Genomic DNA, 19680 nt, shown 5'->3' on the forward strand with positions numbered 1-19680 from the left:
TAGATCATCAAAGTAGCTGTGATGAATCTGATTGGCTGACACTCAAGCCCTCCCAGGAGAAAAAACAGCTGCTTTTTCCTTTTATCACCTTATCTTATTGTTGTCCTTAGTTATTCTTTATCTAAGTTTTACATTCAGACTGTTGTTGACATTTTTGAGGATTTTGACGTGTGGCCAACGATCAATTGTGTTTGTCTATTCTTGGAAGTGATAAAGGATCTATTTAAGTATTTAATGTTTCTGGTTAACAGCATTATAGCACAGTGTCCTCCAGCAGAGGATATGAACAGACATTGGTCAGTTAGTCTCTTATTTGGTAAATAAACAGGTGTGGAGCTCCTGTATGCTGTTGTCCAGCACTCAGACAAGTCTCCATCAAATGCAACTTAAACACAACGCAAATGCAAACTTAGGGCTGCAACACAACTCTGCTTTGTGTGTGCAGCCCCGTTCCAGTCCAGCCACGACTGCAGAGACAAAGGAGAGTTTGATTAGTCAACTCACTCCAGCTGAGCTAATCAACACACCTGTTGCTGCTCCAGTTGAGCCAGCTCTGCCTCTCCCTCCTACAGCTGACTGTCCGAACCCCCCCGCCCCCACGATTCAATGTTTATCATCATATGGCTGTCACGTTATGTTCAAACCAATGACAGAAAGTTCAGCCCTGTAGAGACCAGAGTAAACGCCCATCAGGAGATAAGAAGTCTGAACTTATTACAACAGTCAGAAAAGATTAGCCATTCATTTTCAAAAGAGACGTCCAACACAGAGATCATCAGAGTCCATTTGGTCTTCTCAGATATTCATCATGTGTGCTGCAACCTCTACAGGTACGTTCAAGTTCTACTTTTTATATAAGAATTCAGTTGTAATGTTTTACTTTTATCTGTCTGATCTCAACCAGTCTTGAAATAATTAGTTAATTAATGAACTAACAGAAAATTCATGAACAATTTAGAGAAAGAGAAAAACACCTTCAAACATCTGCTGCTGTCAATCTGAAGATTTGCTGTTTTTATCTGAATAAACTATAAACACCATTCAGCAACAACTAGCTGCTGTGTGAGAAACATGTAACACATTACTAATTACTCTGCTCCCATTTGGTAGACATCTACACATTATCAACATCTCAATGCATTAGCTACCAATACTATTAATACATTAGCGTTCACTTTAGAAACACTGCGTGTTTGCTAATGGGTAAGCAGCCATTTAACAACAGAAGATCCCTCCTGTAAGCTCACTTAAAATAATGTTAATGTAATGTCCCTGTGTGTTTCTGTGTGTTTGTCTGCAGGTTCTGATGAGTGGAGGATTGTTCTGGTTGGGAAGACGGGAGTGGGGAAGAGTTCAACAGGAAACACCATCTTAGGTGATGAAGTGTTTGAGTCTGAACTAGCTGCAGAGTCTGTCACATCTGAGTGCAAGAAAGTAACAGGAGAGGTTGAAGGGAGAAAGGTTACTGTCATCGATACTCCATCACTGTTTGACACAGCTTTAACCAATGAAGATGCCTGGAAGATGATCAGGGAGTGCATGGCTTTGTCTTCTCCTGGTCCACATGCCTTCCTGGTGGTTCTCCAGCTGGGCAGATTCACAGAGGAGGAGAAAGAAACAGTGAGACTGATTCAACAAACGTTTGGTGAAGATGCACCTAAATACGTGATGGTGTTGTTAACTCATGGAGACAGACTGAAGAAACAAACCATTGAAGAGTTTCTCTCAAAGAGCGAGGACTTGAGCGACATCATCCAGAAGTGTTACGGCCGTTATCACGTCTTCAACAACGATGCTGACGACAGGTCACAAGTCAGTCAGCTTCTGGATAAAGTAGAGAAGATGATTCAGGAAAATGGAGGATCACACTACACCACAGAAATGTTCGAGAAAGCTGATGAAGCCTTTGAGAGAGAGAGACAACGAATCCTGAAAGAGCGTGAGGCCGAGAGGAACAAAGAGCTGGAAGAACTGAAGACCAAACATAACAGGGACAAGTTAGCGATAGAGCAAGACATGATGAAGGAAAGACGTGAGATGGAAGCAAGGATTCAGGCTGAAAGAGAGGCACAGAAACCTGCAGTCCACGCTCCTCCTCCTCGTCGTCGTGGTTGTGTAATCCTTTAAAGAGCTGTACTTACCTGTTGCAACAGTTTAGATAACAATCAGTGCTGAGTGCAATCAGAGGATCAAGTTGGTTCCTTTATAGTTTATTTGATTTCTTGTAGTTCTGTGATATCAAGTTTGCTTTAGATCATCTGTCAGCATTTAAATAGTTAAACTGATGTGATGTGACATTTTCATATACAACACTTGCAGTATAACACAGATTTAATTCATGTTGAATCCACTTTGATGAATGAAATAAATGTTTTCTAATGCTGTTGTTTGTTTCATATTTGAACTTTTCAATCAATAAATTACTTATTACTTATATGAACGCATCATATTAATATAAAAACACAAAGCACATGAACATGAACACATCATATTAACATTAAAACACAAAGACAGCAGAGTTCACAGATTAAAACTATTTAAAATGTTCCAGCTGCAGTCAAACCAACATCCAGTAACATAGAGACAGATTACCCATCTGCTTATCTCACTCACCTTTATCTAAGTGTGAGTGCTGATTGTTCTTAAAACAAACAGAACTGTAAAAGTCATATTTTTATTGTTTTGTATTATGACTGATTCAGTAAATTCAGAGTTGACTGAGTTCACTGTACAGAAAGGAGAGTGTGTGCTTTAGAGACAGTCCTGATTGGTGGTTTTAATTGGTATAATAAAACCTACTACCAACTCTGATCCTTGGTGCCAGCCAGGAACCTCAGACATTAAGTAGGCTGGTGCCTTGAAGCAGACAGTCCTGGTTGGAACTGGTATCTGTCAGTCGGGATTAAAATACTCACACAAACAGACACATAACATTAAAACAACGTTACACAATAATCACACAAAACTACAACACAGTAACAGCTGGGGGCCATCACAGTTTCACTGATTATCGATTACATTATTTAAAAATTGATTAATTGTTTCAGCAGTTATTTTGTTAAAAGTGATTAAACTTTATCCTACTAATGAAATGAATCCCCATTCCACTCTGTTTTAATGATGTAATGTTTCTTATCTTCATGTGAACATTTTGTTCTGCAGATCTACAACTTTCCATCAAAGATATGATTGTTTCATGAGGTCTTTAGATCTGAACAACACTGACCGCCTGTTAATCTCCCGCTCCATCCTACCCTCACTCATGAACAAGACCCCGAGATACTTAAACTCCTCCACTTGGGGGAAAAACTCCCTCCTAACCCTGAGGGGGCAACCCCCCTTTTTCCAGCAGAGCACCATGGCCTCAGATTTGGAGGTGCTGACTCTCATCCCGACTGCTTCACACTCGGCTGCAAACCCAGAGCCTGTTGGACGTCTTCACCTGTAGAGTCCAACAGAACAACATCAACCGTAAACAGCAGAGAAACAGTTCTGAGTTCTAATGTTTCTGACCAGACTGTCTGACTGTATTAATGTTACCAATATCTTCAGCAGTGAACTACTCAGTTAAAAAGGACTAAAACTTTAACCTGCACATCGATGATCTGTGATATCTCCTTTGAAAATGAATGAATCATTGATTGATGTAACGTTTCTTATCTTCTTGTGAACATTTTGTTCTGCAGATCTGCAACTTTCCATCAAAGTTATGACTGTAAATGTTTAAAATGATTCTGTTATCATGAGGTCTTTAGATCTGAACAGCAGTGACTGCAGTTAATCATTTACTTTCTATGCATTGGGAGATTTAATCCTTATTGTTTTGTCAGTTTGACATCCTTCTTCTTGTAATGTCAATATTTAAATTACAATATATTATATAATATAAATATATTATTTGTAACTTGGACAGTGATTCCAATCAACAAAGTCCTGATGCTGCAGAAAAGATGTGACTTTAAATATAGTTTACCATGAACCTCCTGAGTATCCACTGTAGTTGTCATAAAATGAATGTATCGCTAACAGTGTCAGTGTAGAGGTTTTTATAGGACTGAAGGTTAACAGCATTTACCGTTTATCATCATATGGCTGTCACGTTATGTTCAGACCAATGGCAGAAAGTTCAGCCCTGCAGAGACCAGAGTGAACGCCCATCAGGAGATAAGAAGTCTGAACTTATTACAACATTCAGAAAAGATTAGCCATTCATTTTCAAAAGAGACGTCCAACACAGAGATCATCAGAGTCCATTTGGTCTTCTCAGATATTCATCATGTGTGCTGCAACCTCTACAGGTAAGTTCAAGTTTTACTTTTCATAAGAATTCAGTTGTAATGTTTGTAATGTTAAACATGATGTTAATGTAATGTCCCTGTGTGTTTCTGTGTGTTTGTCTGCAGCTTCTGATGAGTGGAGGATTGTTCTGGTTGGGAAGACGGGAGTGGGGAAGAGTTCAACAGGAAACACCATCTTAGGCGATGAAGTGTTTGAATCCGAACTAGATGCAGACTCTGTCACATCAGAGTGCAAGAAAGAAAGAAGAGAGATTGAAGGGCGAAAAGTTACAGTCATCGATACTCCAGGACTGTTTGACACAACTTTAACCAATGAAGATGCCTGGAAGATGATCAGGGAGTGCATGACTTTGTCTTCTCCTGGTCCACATGCCTTCCTGGTGGTTCTCCAGCTGGGCAGATTCACAGAGGAGGAGAGACAAACAGTGAGACTGATTCAACAAACGTTTGGTGAAGATGCATCTAAATACACAATGATACTGTTCACTCATGGAGACAGACTGAAGAAACAAACCATTGAAGAGTTTCTCTCAAAGAGCGAGGACTTGAGCGACATCATCCAGAAGTGTTACGGCCGTTATCATGTCTTCAACAACGATGCTGACGACCGGTCACAAGTCAGTCAGCTTCTGGATAAAGTAGAGAAGATGATTCAGGACAATGGTGGGTCACACTACACCACAGAAATGTTCCAGAAAACAGAAGAATCCATCGAGAAGGTGAAAGAACGAATCCTGAAAGAGCGTGAGCCCGAGAGGAACAAAGAGCTGGAAGAACTGAAGACCAAACACAACAATGACATGTTGGCTGCAATGAAGGAAATGATGAAAGAAATGTATGAGAAGCAGGCAAGGTCTGAAGCTGAAATACAGGCACTGAAATTTCAATTACAGGATTCTGAACATCGCCGGGGTTGTGTAATCCTTTAAAGAGCTGTACTTACCTGCTGCAACAGTTTAGATAACAATCAGTGCTGAGTGCAATCAGAGGATCAAGTTGGTTCCCTTTTGGTCTCTTTGATTTGTTGTAGAACTGTGATATAAAAGTTGCTTTCGATCATCTGTCAGCATTTAAACTCAAGTGATGCCTGTATTTCACTGGTTGGCAAAATGTGAAATATTCATATAAAACAGATTTAATTCATGTTGAATCCACTTTGATGTATGAAATAAATGTTGTCTAATGCTGTTGTTTGTTTCATATTTGAACTTTTCAATCAATAAATTACTTCATTTGTCCCCAAAAGCACATGAACATGATTACATCATATTAATATAAAAACACAAAACAGATGAACATGAACACATCATATTAATATAAAAACACAAAGCACATGAACATGAACACATCATATTAACATTAAAACACAAAGACATGAACATGAACACATCATATTAACATTAAAACACAAAGACAGCAGAGTTCACAGATTAAAACTATTAAAAATGTTCCAGCTGCAGTCAAACCAACATCCAGTCACATAGAGACAGATTACCCATCTGCTTATGTCACTCACCTTTATCTAAGTGTGAGTGCTGAAACTTTAAAAAGGTCAGACTTAAAATCTCACTGAGTCAACTATAGATCAAACTCACAACCTCCAAACTTTGAGTCATTTGATCAGAAACACTGACTGTAAAATACTTCCAGATAACTGAGAATCTGTGGATGAAGTTTTTCTTTCTTTCTGCAGGTTTAAAAACACAAGCTGAGAATCTGTATGAAGGCAGCTAACACTGAGACACACAGACACATTACTCTGTTTCTTCTCCTGTTGATCACTCATTACAGTGGATCTATTTCCCTTCCTTCCTTTGTACAACAGACCTTATCATTCACCTGAAAATCAAACCTTGGTCCTCAAAACGTCCTGGCAGGATATTGAGAGAGGGAGACACAACTTCTGCTCAAAAAGAACTGTAAAAGTCATATTTTTGTGGTTTTGTATTATGACTGATTCAGTAAATGCAGAGTTGACTGAGTTCACTGTACAGAAAGGAGAGTGAACCTATGAACCTACTAGGACACTGCGCTCCCAGCCCATAGAACCTTATGAACCTACTAGAACACTGCGCTCCCAGCTCATAGAACCTTATGAACCTACTAGAACACTGTGCTCCCACCTCATAGAACCTTATGAACCTACTAGAACACTGTGCTCCCAGCTCATAGAACCTTATGAACCTACTAGAACACTGCGCTCCCAGCTCATAGAACCTTATGAACCTACTAGAACACTGCGCTCCCAGCTCATAGAACCTTATGAACCTACTAGAACAATGCGCTCCCAGCATGCAGGCCTACTTGTGGTTCCTAGTATCTCTAAAAGTAGAATGGGAGGCAGAGCCTTCAGTTCTCAGGTTCCTCTCCTGTGGAACCATCTCCCAGATTGGTTCCGGGGGGCAGAACCCTCTCTACGTTTAAGAGTAGGCTTAAAACGTTCCTTTGTGATAAAGCTTATAGTTGGGGCCGGTTCCAGCTCCTAGTTTATGCTGCTATAGGCTTAGACTGCCGGGGGACTCCCATGATGCACTGGGCTCCTCTCTCCTCCTCCCTCTCTCTCTCTCTCTCTCTCTCTCTCTCTATCCATCCATCTATATCCATTAACATTCATGTTCTATTAATGCATTCAATAAGCTAAACTTCTTCCCCGGAGTTGTCTGTGCTTTCTGGTCTCACAGGTAATCTGGGCCTGGAGACGTCCGGATGACAGATTCCAGTCCCGGACCTTCAATGTGCTTCTCTCTCCTCTCCTCCCTCTCTCTCCTCTCCTTCCTCTCTCTCCAACCAGTCCAGGCAGATGTTCTCCCACTCTTTTCTCTCCACTGTCACCAAGTGCTGCTCATGTGGGAATGTTGGATCTCTTTAAATGAAACCTGAAGAGTTCGGTTTAGACCTGCTCTATGTGGAAAGAGCCTTCACATGACTTTGTTGTGATTTGGTGCTTTATAAATAAAGATTGATTGATTGACAAGGAGAAAATGTGAGAAAATAGCAAGTAACAATATGTAAGGCTTAAAAATATATTCTTATCACTTAGCCTGCAAATTATTTTTTTATTCATTGAAATTAAATTATTTTATACGTTGCAGTTTTTATAATTTGATCTTTTGTCTCTGGACTCATCAAGTGAAAAACAATGAATGTGTTCCATTAATAATAATAACTTCATCTTCTTCCATGTTGTTTGTCTCACTGACTCACTTTTTGTTTGTCTTCCTCTCTTATTCAGATTTTCTGCTTTGAACAAGTGAATGTTCAGCATTTCATTGATTATTCATTAATAGTTTCAGCAGTGAACTACTCAGGTAAAAGGTGTTAAACTCTGACCTGCAGATCTGTGATATCTCCTTTGACAATGACTGAATCATTGTTCCAGCTGGTTGTAATGATTGAACATTTCTTATCTTCATGTGAACAGTTTGTTCTGCAGAAGTGCAACTTTCCATCAAAGATATGATTGTAAAGGTTTAAAATGTTTCCGTTATCATGAGGTCTTTAGATCTGAACAACAGTGACTGCAGTTAATCAATGACTTTGTGTGCGTTGGGAGGTTTAATCTTCATTAAGTCATTGCTGACACTTTATACTTGGTTGCTCCTTCTTATAATATCAATGAATAAAAAAATAACATTTAGAAAAATGAATTTATGAATCAATGCAGAATCATCCACAATCACATCACAATGATCTGAGCTATGCAGCTAACTGAAGTTAGGGATGCACGTTTCCCTGGTGGCTCGTTCAACAAGTTGAGGTGCAGAATAAAAAGAGATTTTAGTTAACTTTTATCAGTTAGTCTGTAAATCATTTTTGCTATATTGTATTTCCTGGAAATCCAATTATTTTGTTCACTGCATTTTTAAAAATGTGACCTTTGTGTAAAGTATAAATGACTGTGTGCTGCTGGATTCGAACAGTGACAAACAAATAAACTGTATGATTATTATAGTCATTATTATTGTTACCAATATCTTCAGCAGTGAACTACTCAGTTAAAAAGTATTAAAACTTTAACCTGCACATCGATGGTTGTGATATCTCCTTTGAAAATGAATGAATTATTGATTGATGTAACGTTTCTTATCTTCATGTGAACATTTTGTTCTGCAGATCTACAACTTTCCATCAAAGATATGATTGTAAATGTTTAAAATGATTCTGTTATCATGAGGTCTTTAGATCTCAACAACAGTGACCGCCTGTCGATCTCCCGCTCCATCCTACCCTCACGAAATAGATTTTTTCATGAACAAGACCCCGAGATACTAAAACTTGTCCACTTGGGGGAAAAACTCCCTCCTAACCCTGAGTGTGCAATCCACCTTTTTCCAGCAGAGCACCATGGCCTCAGATTTGGAGGTGCTGACTCTCATCCCGACTGCTTCACACTCGGCTGCAAACCCAGCGCCTGTTGGACGTCTTCACCTGTAGAGTCCAACAGAACAACATCAACCGTAAACAGCAGAGAAACAATTCTGAGTTCTAATGTTTCTGACCAGACTGTCTGACTATATTAATGTTACCAATATCTTCAGCAGTGAACTACTCAGTTAAAAAGGACTAAAACTTTAACCTGCACATCGATGATCTGTGATATCTCCTTTGAAAATGAATGAATCATTGATTGATGTAACGTTTCTTATCTTCTTGTGAACATTTTGTTCTGCAGATCTGCAACTTTCCATCAAAGTTATGACTGTAAATGTTTAAAATGATTCTGTTATCATGAGGTCTTTACATCTGAACAGCAGTGACTGCAGTTAATCATTTACTTTCTGTGCATTGGGAGATTTAATCCTTATTATTTTTGTCAGTTTGACATCCTTCTTCTTATAATGTCAATATTTAAATTACAATATATTATTTGTAACTTGGACAGTGATTCCAATCAACAAAGTCCTGATGCTGCAGAAAAGATGTGACTTTAAATATAGTTTACCATGAACCTCCTGAGTATCCACTGTAGTTGTCATAAAATGAATGTATCGCTAACAGTGTCAGTGTAGAGGTTTTTATAGGACTGAAGGTTAACAGCATTTACTGTTTATCATCATATGGCTGTCACGTTATGTTCAGACCAATGACAGAAAGTTCAGCCCTGCAGAGACCAGAGTAAACGCCCATCAGGAGATAAGAAGTCTGAACTTATTACAACAGTCAGAAAAGATTAGCCATTCATTTTCAAAAGAGACGTCCAACACAGAGATCATCAGAGTCCATTTGGTCTTCTCAGATATTCATCATGTGTGCTGCAACCTCTAAAGGTACGTTCAAGTTTTACTTTTTATATAAGAATTTAACAGCAAACTAAATTTAATCTGAAGTTGTTCAGTTGTAATGTTTTACTTTATCTGTCTGATCTCAACCAGTCTTGATTAATGAACCAACAGAAATTTCATGAAGAACAATTTAGAGAAAGAGAAAAACACTTTCAAACATCTGCTGCTGTCAATCTGAAGATTTGCTGTTTTTATCTGAATTAACTATAAACACCATTCAGCAACAACTGGCTGCTGTGTGAGAAACATGTAACACATTACTGATTACTCTGCTCCCATTTGGTAGACATCTACACATGATCAACATCTCAATGCATTAGCTACCAATACTATTAATACATTAGATACATGTTAATGTAATTTTCTTCTGTGTTTCTATGTGTTTGTCTGCAGGTTCTTGTGAATGGAGGATTGTTCTGGTTGGGAAGACAGGAGTGGGGAAGAGTTCAGCAGGAAACACCATCTTAGGTGAAGAAGTGTTTGAGTCTGAACTAGCTGCAGAGTCTGTCACAGCTGATTGCAAGAAAGTAACAGGAAAGGTTGAATGGAGAAAGGTTGGCATTATTGACACTCCAGGACTGTTTGACACAAAGCTAACCAATGAACAAGTGATTAAGAGGATCAAAATGTGCATCGGTATGTCTTCTCCTGGTCCACATGCCTTCCTGGTGGTTCTCCAGCTGGGCAGATTCACAGAGGAGGAGAAAGAAACAGTGAGACTGATTCAAGAAACGTTTGGTGAAGATGCATCTAAATACACAATGATACTGTTCACTCATGGAGACAGACTGAAGAAAAAAACCATTGAAGAGTTTCTCTCAAAGAGCGAGGACTTGAGTGACATCATCCAGAAGTGTTACGGCCGTTATCACGTCTTCAACAACAACAGCAAAGACCCGTCACAAGTTAATCAGCTTCTGGATAAAATACAGAAGATGATTCAGGAGAATGGAGGAACACACTACACCACAGAAATGTTCCTGAAAGCAGAAGAAGCCATCGAGAAGGAGAAAGAACGAATCCTGAGAGCGAATGAAGCCCAGAGGAAGAAAGAGTTGGAGGAACTTCAGAACAAATACAAGGCAGAAATGTTGGCATTACAGCAGGAAATGATGAGAGAAAGACATGAGATGGAAGCAAGGCTCAGGGCTGAAATGCAGGCACAAACACCTCCATGCCCCCCACCTCGCCGTGGCTGCGTAATCCTTTGAAGAGCTGTTAACTACCTGCTGCAACAACAACACTAAAACACTGCTGAGTGCAATCAGAAAATATCATTGATTGGTTTATGATTGATTTGATTCATTGTAGTTGTGATATAAAAGTTGCTTTAGATCATCTGTCAGCATTTAAATAGTTAAACCGATGTGATGATTTTATACTCACTGTTCAGCCAGATATGTGAAATATTTATATAAACACATCCAGAATAAAACAGATTGTATTCATGTTGTTTCCACTTTGAGGTATGAAATAAAAGACTGTGGTTGAGTTCTGTTTGGTGTTTCATATGATCTTTGCTCTTTACTGTAACAGGTGTGTATGTAAAGACATTGAACATAAAGCTGATACTGAGTATATTAAACTCAATATATTAGACAAACACACACAAACATAAAAGCTTTAATGCAGACGAGAACAGAAAAGTGACCTTGGTGGATATCTAGATAACAACTTTTACTTTTCTGCTGTAAAAGTTGTTTTTATGGCCTGAATGAGTGTGAAGGGTTCAACTTCAGTCTTCATGCTAGTATGTGGCTCTGTTGGCCCACAATTAATTTAAAAAGCTTAAAACTGATAGGTATTAATTTGGAAAATGAAAAAAATCAAATATTAAAGGAATCTATAAGATCTGATAAGATCTCTGATTTCTGATAAGAAATCAGCTGTAAATAGAAGAGGAGTTATTCACAAAAATCTGAATAAAATTACCACTTCAGCAATAGATCATCAAAATAGGAGGGTTAAATGTGGACTCTTAAACATTAGATCTCTCTCCTCTAAAGTTGTTTTAATCAATTATATAATATCAGATCATCATATTGATTTATTCTGTATCACTGAAACTTGGCTGTCAGCCTAAATGAATCCACTCCTCCCAGTCATATTAATACTCACATTCCTCCAGACACTCAGACCTAATAATCAAACCCAGACCTAAACTTAGACAAATGATTTGAAAGTCTTGTTCTCAGCCTCTCTCACCCAGCCTGGAAAACTTTACAGCCAGTTTCATTAGTTATAGTGCACTGTCCAACTTCTCAGTTTTTATCAAATTTAGTCCTTAGTACTGATAAAGTGATTATAGTAGGTGACTTCAATATTTATGTGTATGTAGATAACAATAGCCTAAGCAGTACATTTTATATCTTGTTATATCTGTCCAGGAGCTAAGTGGGCCCCTATTAAATTGAGAGCTTTGCCTTCAGACTCAGCTCCTTCTTCACCAGGACAGTCCAGTGCAATGCCCCCATTACTGCTGACGCCACACTGATCCACCTGTCGATCTCCCGCTCCATCCTACCCTCACTCATGAACAAGACCCTGATATACTTAGACTCCTCCACTTGGGGGAAGAACTCCCTCCCAACCCTGAGGGGGCAATCCACCTTTTTCCAGCAAACCCAGAGCCTGTTGGAGATCTTCACCTGTAGAGTCCAACAGAACAACATCAACCGTAAACAGCAGAGAAACAATTCTGAGGTCTGATGTTTCTGACCAGACTGTCCCAAACAGCATGTGACCTCCATGTCAGAGCCAATGGTTCCCTGACTGCTATTAGGTACCAGAATCAAACTCTCAATGGGTCCTGGTTCCTCTTGGTCCAGTGGACTATGTAGACTGTCCAGAAACTAAGTTGGGCCCTGATCCAGGTCTGGGAAGAGAGCTGTGATTTCAGTGGGTTGATGGTTTTGGTTCCATTGACTGCTGTTACGTCATTTTGTTCTCAGTTAATTATAAAATGTTCATCAGTAAAGATTCTTCACTTCAATCATTCCTTCATTAAGATGTGATGTGTTTCAGTGTTTGGAGCAGTAGATGGCAGCAGAGAGACGACAGACTGAAGCACACCTGTTATTAATCTGCAGGTTTTACTGATGCAGGCTGATGTTTTTATCTATGTGTGTTCTGCTAATAAAAGTTATTATTCTCTACATATTTTGCTTTAGTTGTGAGTTTGTTTTATTAACTCCAAACCAGACTTTATTAATCCAAACATATATTTCAGTAAACATGTTTTCATATATGTTCGTCTCTTGTTTGGGATGTTCAGGCTCTGACTCATTGTTGTACTGAGCGCGTTCAGATCAGTTACAGATCTGTAAGATAAACAGCTGTTCCAGAGGAAGTGCTGGTGGGGCTGATGGGTAATTAACTGATGTATTGTGGTTGTTGATCTGATGGGATGCAGAGATGCACTCACATGAACAGGGAGTGTTTAACCTCCTCTATCACCACCAATCCACTGGTCTGAGTTTTAAACTTTGACACCAAGATGTTTTTAAATCTGAGAACATTTTTGTGTTTGTAATTTCTGACTCTTCAGAGGAAACATGTTTTAGGAAGTTGAACTCTGTACTCACTAAATTAAAACTAAATTCACTTCAGATGTAAATTATAATGAGTAAAACTGGGGCTTAAAACTCAATAAAAGATGCACTGCAGCCAGAACGAACAATAACAGTCATTACAACATTCATCATTCATACAACAGAAAACCACCATGACTGAAACATTTATTTCATCCCTCAAAGCTCAGATGAAATATGAGGAACATCTGGTTTGTTCTGCATGTGGCTTCATGCTTTATGCGTAATTTGAGTAATTATTTGAATATTGACAGATGATCTGCAATTAATCAAATAAAATCTTCTTTATTCTCTTCATGACTAATTAGTTTGTTAATGGCTATTATTAAGTATTTTATATGACGTGCACTATTTGAACATTACTTTTATTGGGGTGTACACATCAACAGTTTATAGTATGGAGACCCTTGGTGGCATGACCACTTTTGTTTTTGCTCTGCCTTGCTGGTGTGCTTGTCTTTCCTCTCTTCCTATTTCCAGGAAGACATCAGCCTGAAAGAGCTCTCCTGGGTTGTGGGCTGGGCCACCTATTATAGAAGCCTGCCTGTTCAGTCTCTCTCCTACCAGCAATGTCCTTTTTCTTTATTTGCTTCATTTGTTTTTTTTACTTTCTAGCACACATTTCCCCACATCCATGCATTTCCATACACTTCTGATTCTACAGATTCACATGTAGTTTTGCTTTAGTTGTGTAAATAAGTTATTTTAAGAAATTACTTTTGTTTTTGAGATTCAAACAAGTTTTCCTCGTTTGTCTGAACTTTGAACCAGTGTGCAACATTAAAAAGACAGCATGTATATCCAAAAGGTGTTATTTAAACAATGACAAAGCAATATGGCCAACAAAGAAGACTACACAGAAAAAAGACCAGACCATGTGGTGTCTTCACTGTGTGGGTCTCTGTTAAAGGCCAATTGTTAAGAGATAAAAGTGCAAGGTTAGGAAGCATACTAACATCAACTTAGCAGTGTGGCTGTATCTATACAACTACACAAATGTCATGTGTAATTCTCTCTTGTTTCTCATTTCAGAAATAGAGACAATCGACACCAGCCACAGACTATCCCCCAACTCCATTCACATCGTTATCAGCCATCATCCTCAACTTAACTCACAACTAGAATACGTAGCCATCGCCTCACAAGATGTCCCCAATGGCCTCACTCCATGAGCCCTCTTGCTCCACTAACCAGGTGGAACTGCTTCAAGGCCTCCCACACAGCTTTCTGTTTACATCACTTGACATCTCTGATCTCTGACCATCGCTAGCTTCTTCACATACACCCACTCTATCTCTACGACCAAACTTACCACAATCCAAGTTTACATCAGCAAATCAACTTTGACCTTAAACCATCTTCCGGAGCACTACGTCTGAGCTCATCACACTAACATCAGCATGTTAATCTGAGGACTCGAAGCACATCCCCTCCCCTGCATTCATCTCTTATGTCTGACTCCCTTGTTCGTTGTATCATAACCCTCTGCTCAGGTTACCTATCCCCTTTCACTGGTTTTGGAATCTCAAGTTTCTTCCATTTCTTACACTGCTCTAAGTTCAGTACTACTTCTTCCATCTATGATCAATCATGCCACGCTACCTCGTCCAACATCTCCTAACATCCTCAACACTCATCTACCTCCTTAGAAGGAGCAAGACCGACCAATTCGGTCATCTTCAACCCATCTTCCTATTCAATTCAGATTCAAACTCGAGTTCATTCGAACACATTCGCAATAACTTCCACTTAAGACAAGCCAGTCGTGCTTCCCCCAAGACCCACGGTTCATCACGGAAACAGGTAAAGTAGCTACATGCTTTTGGTTTCCCTACCACTTTCACCAAATACCTTACCAATACCATTAAAATCCGGAATACCCCGCGTACCATTCATACATCTGCCACAATACATACAAGATCAGAAACGCCCACATGATCCTGTATTCTTGAAGCTATTTTTGGGGGCTCCATCCAAGCCAGGAAGAAGAAACAGCTCTTCCACCCAGCGTCTCACCCCCCATCTGGTTCCCTTGCTATACCACCACGAGATCGTTACTGCATCCCGGACCTCCTGACTTCTGACCTCATTCTTTCATGCCTAACCCTACACCCTCAACCCTCATACCCTGTGATTTGATATTTGCCAAATTATTATTTTATTGTTTAGACCCATCCCTGTATAGGTCCCTCTGTGATTTCGGAGAACAAGCAGAACAAGTGAACAAGCTCATCAAAACTAGGAAGGTGTCTGGACGGCATCAATACTGTATCATTTATTATTATTTAGAGTCTAGATCTGTTTTTTTACTCACTACATGTTCTTTATATGTGCCACCCTTCCTGAGATTGTGCCCCAGCCTGCCCCCCCATCGATCTAGATCTACGCCTGCATGTTATAAGCTAACATTTAGAAAATCAGTTTTTGACATTTTTGAATCAATGTAGAATCGTCACAGAATCACAATCATCTAAGAATGGAGAAATGCCCACACGTCTAGTTTACTGCTTCAGCTTAGCATCTATTTAGCTATGTAGCTAATTGAAGTTAGCGATGCACTTTTCCCTGGTGAAAAATCAACAAGCTGAGGTGCAGAACAAGGAGCATGTTCATGCTTTTAAGTGACATAAGAAGGAGATTTGAATTAACCTTCATCAGTTAGTCTGTAAATCATTTTTGTTATTATATTATTTTTCCTCAGAATCTTTTAAAAATGTGATTTTTTAAAGTGTGCAAAGTGTAACTACAATAAAATAAAATAACAAAGTGTTTTGTTATTTTCAATTAATATTATTATTATTGCCAATATCTCAATGACTCAGATTTTTTGATTTCAGCAGTGAACTACTCATTACTAAATAAAATAACTAATAAAGTACTAAAACTTTAACCTGCACATCGATGGTCTGTGATAGCAAATTTCATATGCTTGTTCAGTGTCCCGGTCTGACCACATGTACAGTCTCATATTTAGTGACAGTCATAGCGCCACCTACTGGCAACAGGAAGTCACTTGCTTCAGTCTGTCACTGATTACTCCCATAATCTTAAGTATTTCCACCTGAAATTAACTCAGCTGAGACATAAGACCTTGGTGATGCTACATTCTGCAACTCATGACCCATCATCAAATACCGTTGCCATGACAACACATTCAACTATAAAAAATGCTATATTTTGCTGAGTTTTTTGGTCATTTCCAGGCCTCATATTTGAACAAACTAGTCCTAGGGATTTCATCTCATCCACTTCAAATTCACACACAATCATCTTGAGACATTGGAGATGACAAGTTATCAAAAGCTTTTTTATGACTTCTTCCTGTTGGGCGTGGCTGTGCAAACAATTTCGATGCTTCGCCATGAAGCAGGAAGTCCTTATAACTCCTACAGACATTGTCCCACCTATACCAAATTGATCACACATATAGAGGGTCCCGCCCTGAACACATCTATGTATTAATAATGTGTCAAATACACAGCGCCACCTACTGGACACAGGAAGTCAGCCTCATATGACAAACATTATCCGATTTACATGAAATTTACAGGATATGTTCTCCACATCAGACACTGCAACATGACATGTAATTGGTGGGTGATCTCTAGCGCCACCTAGTGGACACATGCAATGTGCCTTAGCCCCATCACACAATGTTCATTACGAGCCCAGGTGCCAAGATGTCTACGTGCCCGCTGTGTCTGCCGTGTGACTGCAGCATGCACCGGCATGCGCGTACGGGGCGGTGCGTGGGGGAGCTTGGGCCCGATCATCGCTGCTTGCAGCTTTAATATTTATATTTTTTTTTAGAAATCTGTTCTCACTTTCTGGTGTGAGACTTCCTGCTTTGCTTGAGTGCAGACGCTTCGCTCTTTGCTCTCCGCTTTACTTTTCTTTTTTCCATTGAAATCCTGTCCTTTTGCTACAAAATTTATGGAAAGCGGGTCCTGGATACTTCTATATCACTGGGAACTTAATTTATGAAAGTATCTCAAGGCTACCATTATTATTTAAACTCTTTTACTTCGTGAGTGTGGCCTATCAGCAGCACAAGCCTGCACTATAGTGACTGGGATTGAGGAGCTCAGCTAAGCTAAGCTAATTAGCAGCAAGATGCCTCCCTTTTCCACGGATGATTACCACAAACTTCTCCAGAAGATAGCGGTACTGGAGACGAAAATTCAGCGACTTGAAGTCAACGTGGAGGTAAATGGACAATATGGGAATGAAACCACTCTACAGATGACCCAAATCAGTGGACAGGAGCAGGCTAACAGACAGCTAATTAGCACCACCAAGAAGCAGGAGGCTGGTGGTTACGGCAGTAAATCAACCAGTAGTCCTCCCTGGAACTCTCTTGGTGCAAAGCCAAAGAATAAATCATCGCTTCCCTTAGATATGGGAAGACGGTTAACAGGCAGAACCCAGCACCCGGAGGCTCGTGATGAAACTGAGTGGCCTGCACTGCTATCGCACAGGAGGGTCTCTTCAACCCCAGTACCAAGGAGAAAACAGCCGTGGACTGTGGCAAAAACAAAAAGTAAGAGCAAACCGACCCAAGACACAGGGATTCTACTAGAGAACAGATTTGCTCCACTTTTACAAGACCCTGACTCCCCAAAAGAAAGGTCATCTTCCAGCACCAGAGAAAGGTATGTGGCTAAATCAAAAACTAAAAGGCCGCAGAAAGAGCTAACCACTGGGCCTCAGACACTGATAGTGGGTGACGGAGCTGTGAATATGATAAAACACTTTTTCAACAAAAACACCAAAGTACTCTGTTTTACCAACGACATGGTGTCCGATATCTCAGAGAAAATTCTGGAAATCACTGCTGAGCATCCGACAGTGAAATCTCTCGTCATACACACAGGAGCGCTTGATGTTATCAAGCAACAATCAGAGGTATTGAAACGGGATTTTAATGATCTGCTGAACAAAGTTCGATGTCTGAATACTGAGGTGTTTATCAGTGGACCTCTACCGACAGTTCGGCGAGGAGACGAGAGATTCAGCAGGCTGATGATGCTCAACAGATGGCTCAAAGATACGTGTGCCGCTCAATCAGTGAATTTTATTGACAATTTCAACATTTTTTGGGAACGCAGACACCTCTTTAAGGCAGATGGATTTTGCCTTAACAAGTCAGGAGTACAGCTGTTAAGCTACAACATTTTTGATTTTGTGCGTCAGTCACCAGCAGTCCCTGCCAAGGACAAGACAAGACAAGACAATCCAAAACAACAGATAAGACAGCGTTCTGGAGAAGAATTGTTACCGCCTGAGATAAGGACTGACCATGAAAGTCAACACACCCAGAGAGAGGATTTAATGTCATCATCCTTGCCCCAACACAAGGAATCTCCCCCAGCCCCAACAACCCGACAGGAGGAGTCTCCCCCAGCCCCAACAACCCAACGGGAGGAGTCTCCCCCAGCCCCAACAACCCAACAGGAGGAGTCTCCCCCAGCCCCAACAACCCAACAGGAGGAGTCTCCCCCAGCCCCGACAACCCGACAAGTGGAGTCTCCCCCAGCCCCAACAACCCGACAAGTGGAGTCTCCCCCAGCCCCAACAACCCGACAAGTGGAGTGTCCCCTAGCCCCACCTGGAGACTCCCAACTTTCACCCACCAGCCTTTCATTCTCTCCACTCAGTCAGGACTCCCCACTTCTGGATTTCACCGACAGGATGAATGACCTTGTCAATGTTGGAATCCAACTCACACCACGCCCAAATCCCATTTTTTCTCCCCTCAACTTCCCCCATCGTCAAGCCCCTCCCATTCCACCACGCTGGAAACAACCATCATCCAAGAGTCACAGAGCCCCCCCACCTCCTTTGACTCAGATCATCTGTGAGTATGACTGATATGTGCCGGGTCCAGGCTGCAATACTGATACCAATAATGTTCTCCCCCAGGAAAAGTCAGGGCCCTATGAGTTCAGGTAGCTTTCTCAATCCCTGTGATGACAGGTAACAGAAGATTGGTTAAACTGGTGAGAAATAACAAGAGTTCAATTAAATCTGCTAATTTACTAAGTATAGCATGTCAACCTCAAAATATACCAGTGTCTCCTGTTATCTCCACAAGGTTAGCTCTACTCAATATCAGATCGCTAGCCAACAAATCACTGCTAGTTTATGACGTCATTATGACCTATGATCTTGATTTTTTACTTCTTAGTGAAACATGGCTGACTGAATGTAGCTGTGGTGCTATTCTCAATGAGGCAGCACCAACAAATTTTAGTTTTATGAACAAGTGTCGAACTGGTAAGAAAGGCGGGGGAGTTGCTGCCATCTTTAAATCTGTATTTCAGTGCAAGGAAATTACATTAGGTGATTTTAGCTCTTTTGAACATCTCTGTTTTTTATTAAAAGGTGATCCAAAAGTTCTTTTTTTAATCATTTATAGACCTCCAAGATACTCAGGAAAATTCATTGATGAGTTTGCTGAACTGCTGTCAGTTATCTGCACTGACTACAACTTTTTTATCATAACAGAGG

The 19680-nt window shown here is 40.1% G+C and overlaps 1 protein-coding gene across 1 annotated transcript; it reads left to right on the top strand.

The window, feature by feature from the left end:
- Positions 1–1287: 1287 nt before the first annotated feature.
- LOC128373211 (GTPase IMAP family member 8-like) lies at positions 1288–14342 on the top strand (the record flags this gene model as incomplete). Its single annotated transcript, XM_053333507.1, has 6 exons — positions 1288–2115; positions 4111–4171; positions 4404–5042; positions 9974–10779; positions 12363–12453; positions 14203–14342. Coding segments are annotated over 6 exons (2565 nt in total), but the record flags the coding sequence as incomplete, so codon positions are not given.
- Between the last annotated feature and the right edge of the window lie 5338 nt (positions 14343–19680).

This window comes from Scomber japonicus, chromosome 14 (assembly GCF_027409825.1).
Source record: "Scomber japonicus isolate fScoJap1 chromosome 14, fScoJap1.pri, whole genome shotgun sequence".
NCBI classification, from domain to species: Eukaryota; Metazoa; Chordata; class Actinopteri; order Scombriformes; family Scombridae; genus Scomber; species Scomber japonicus.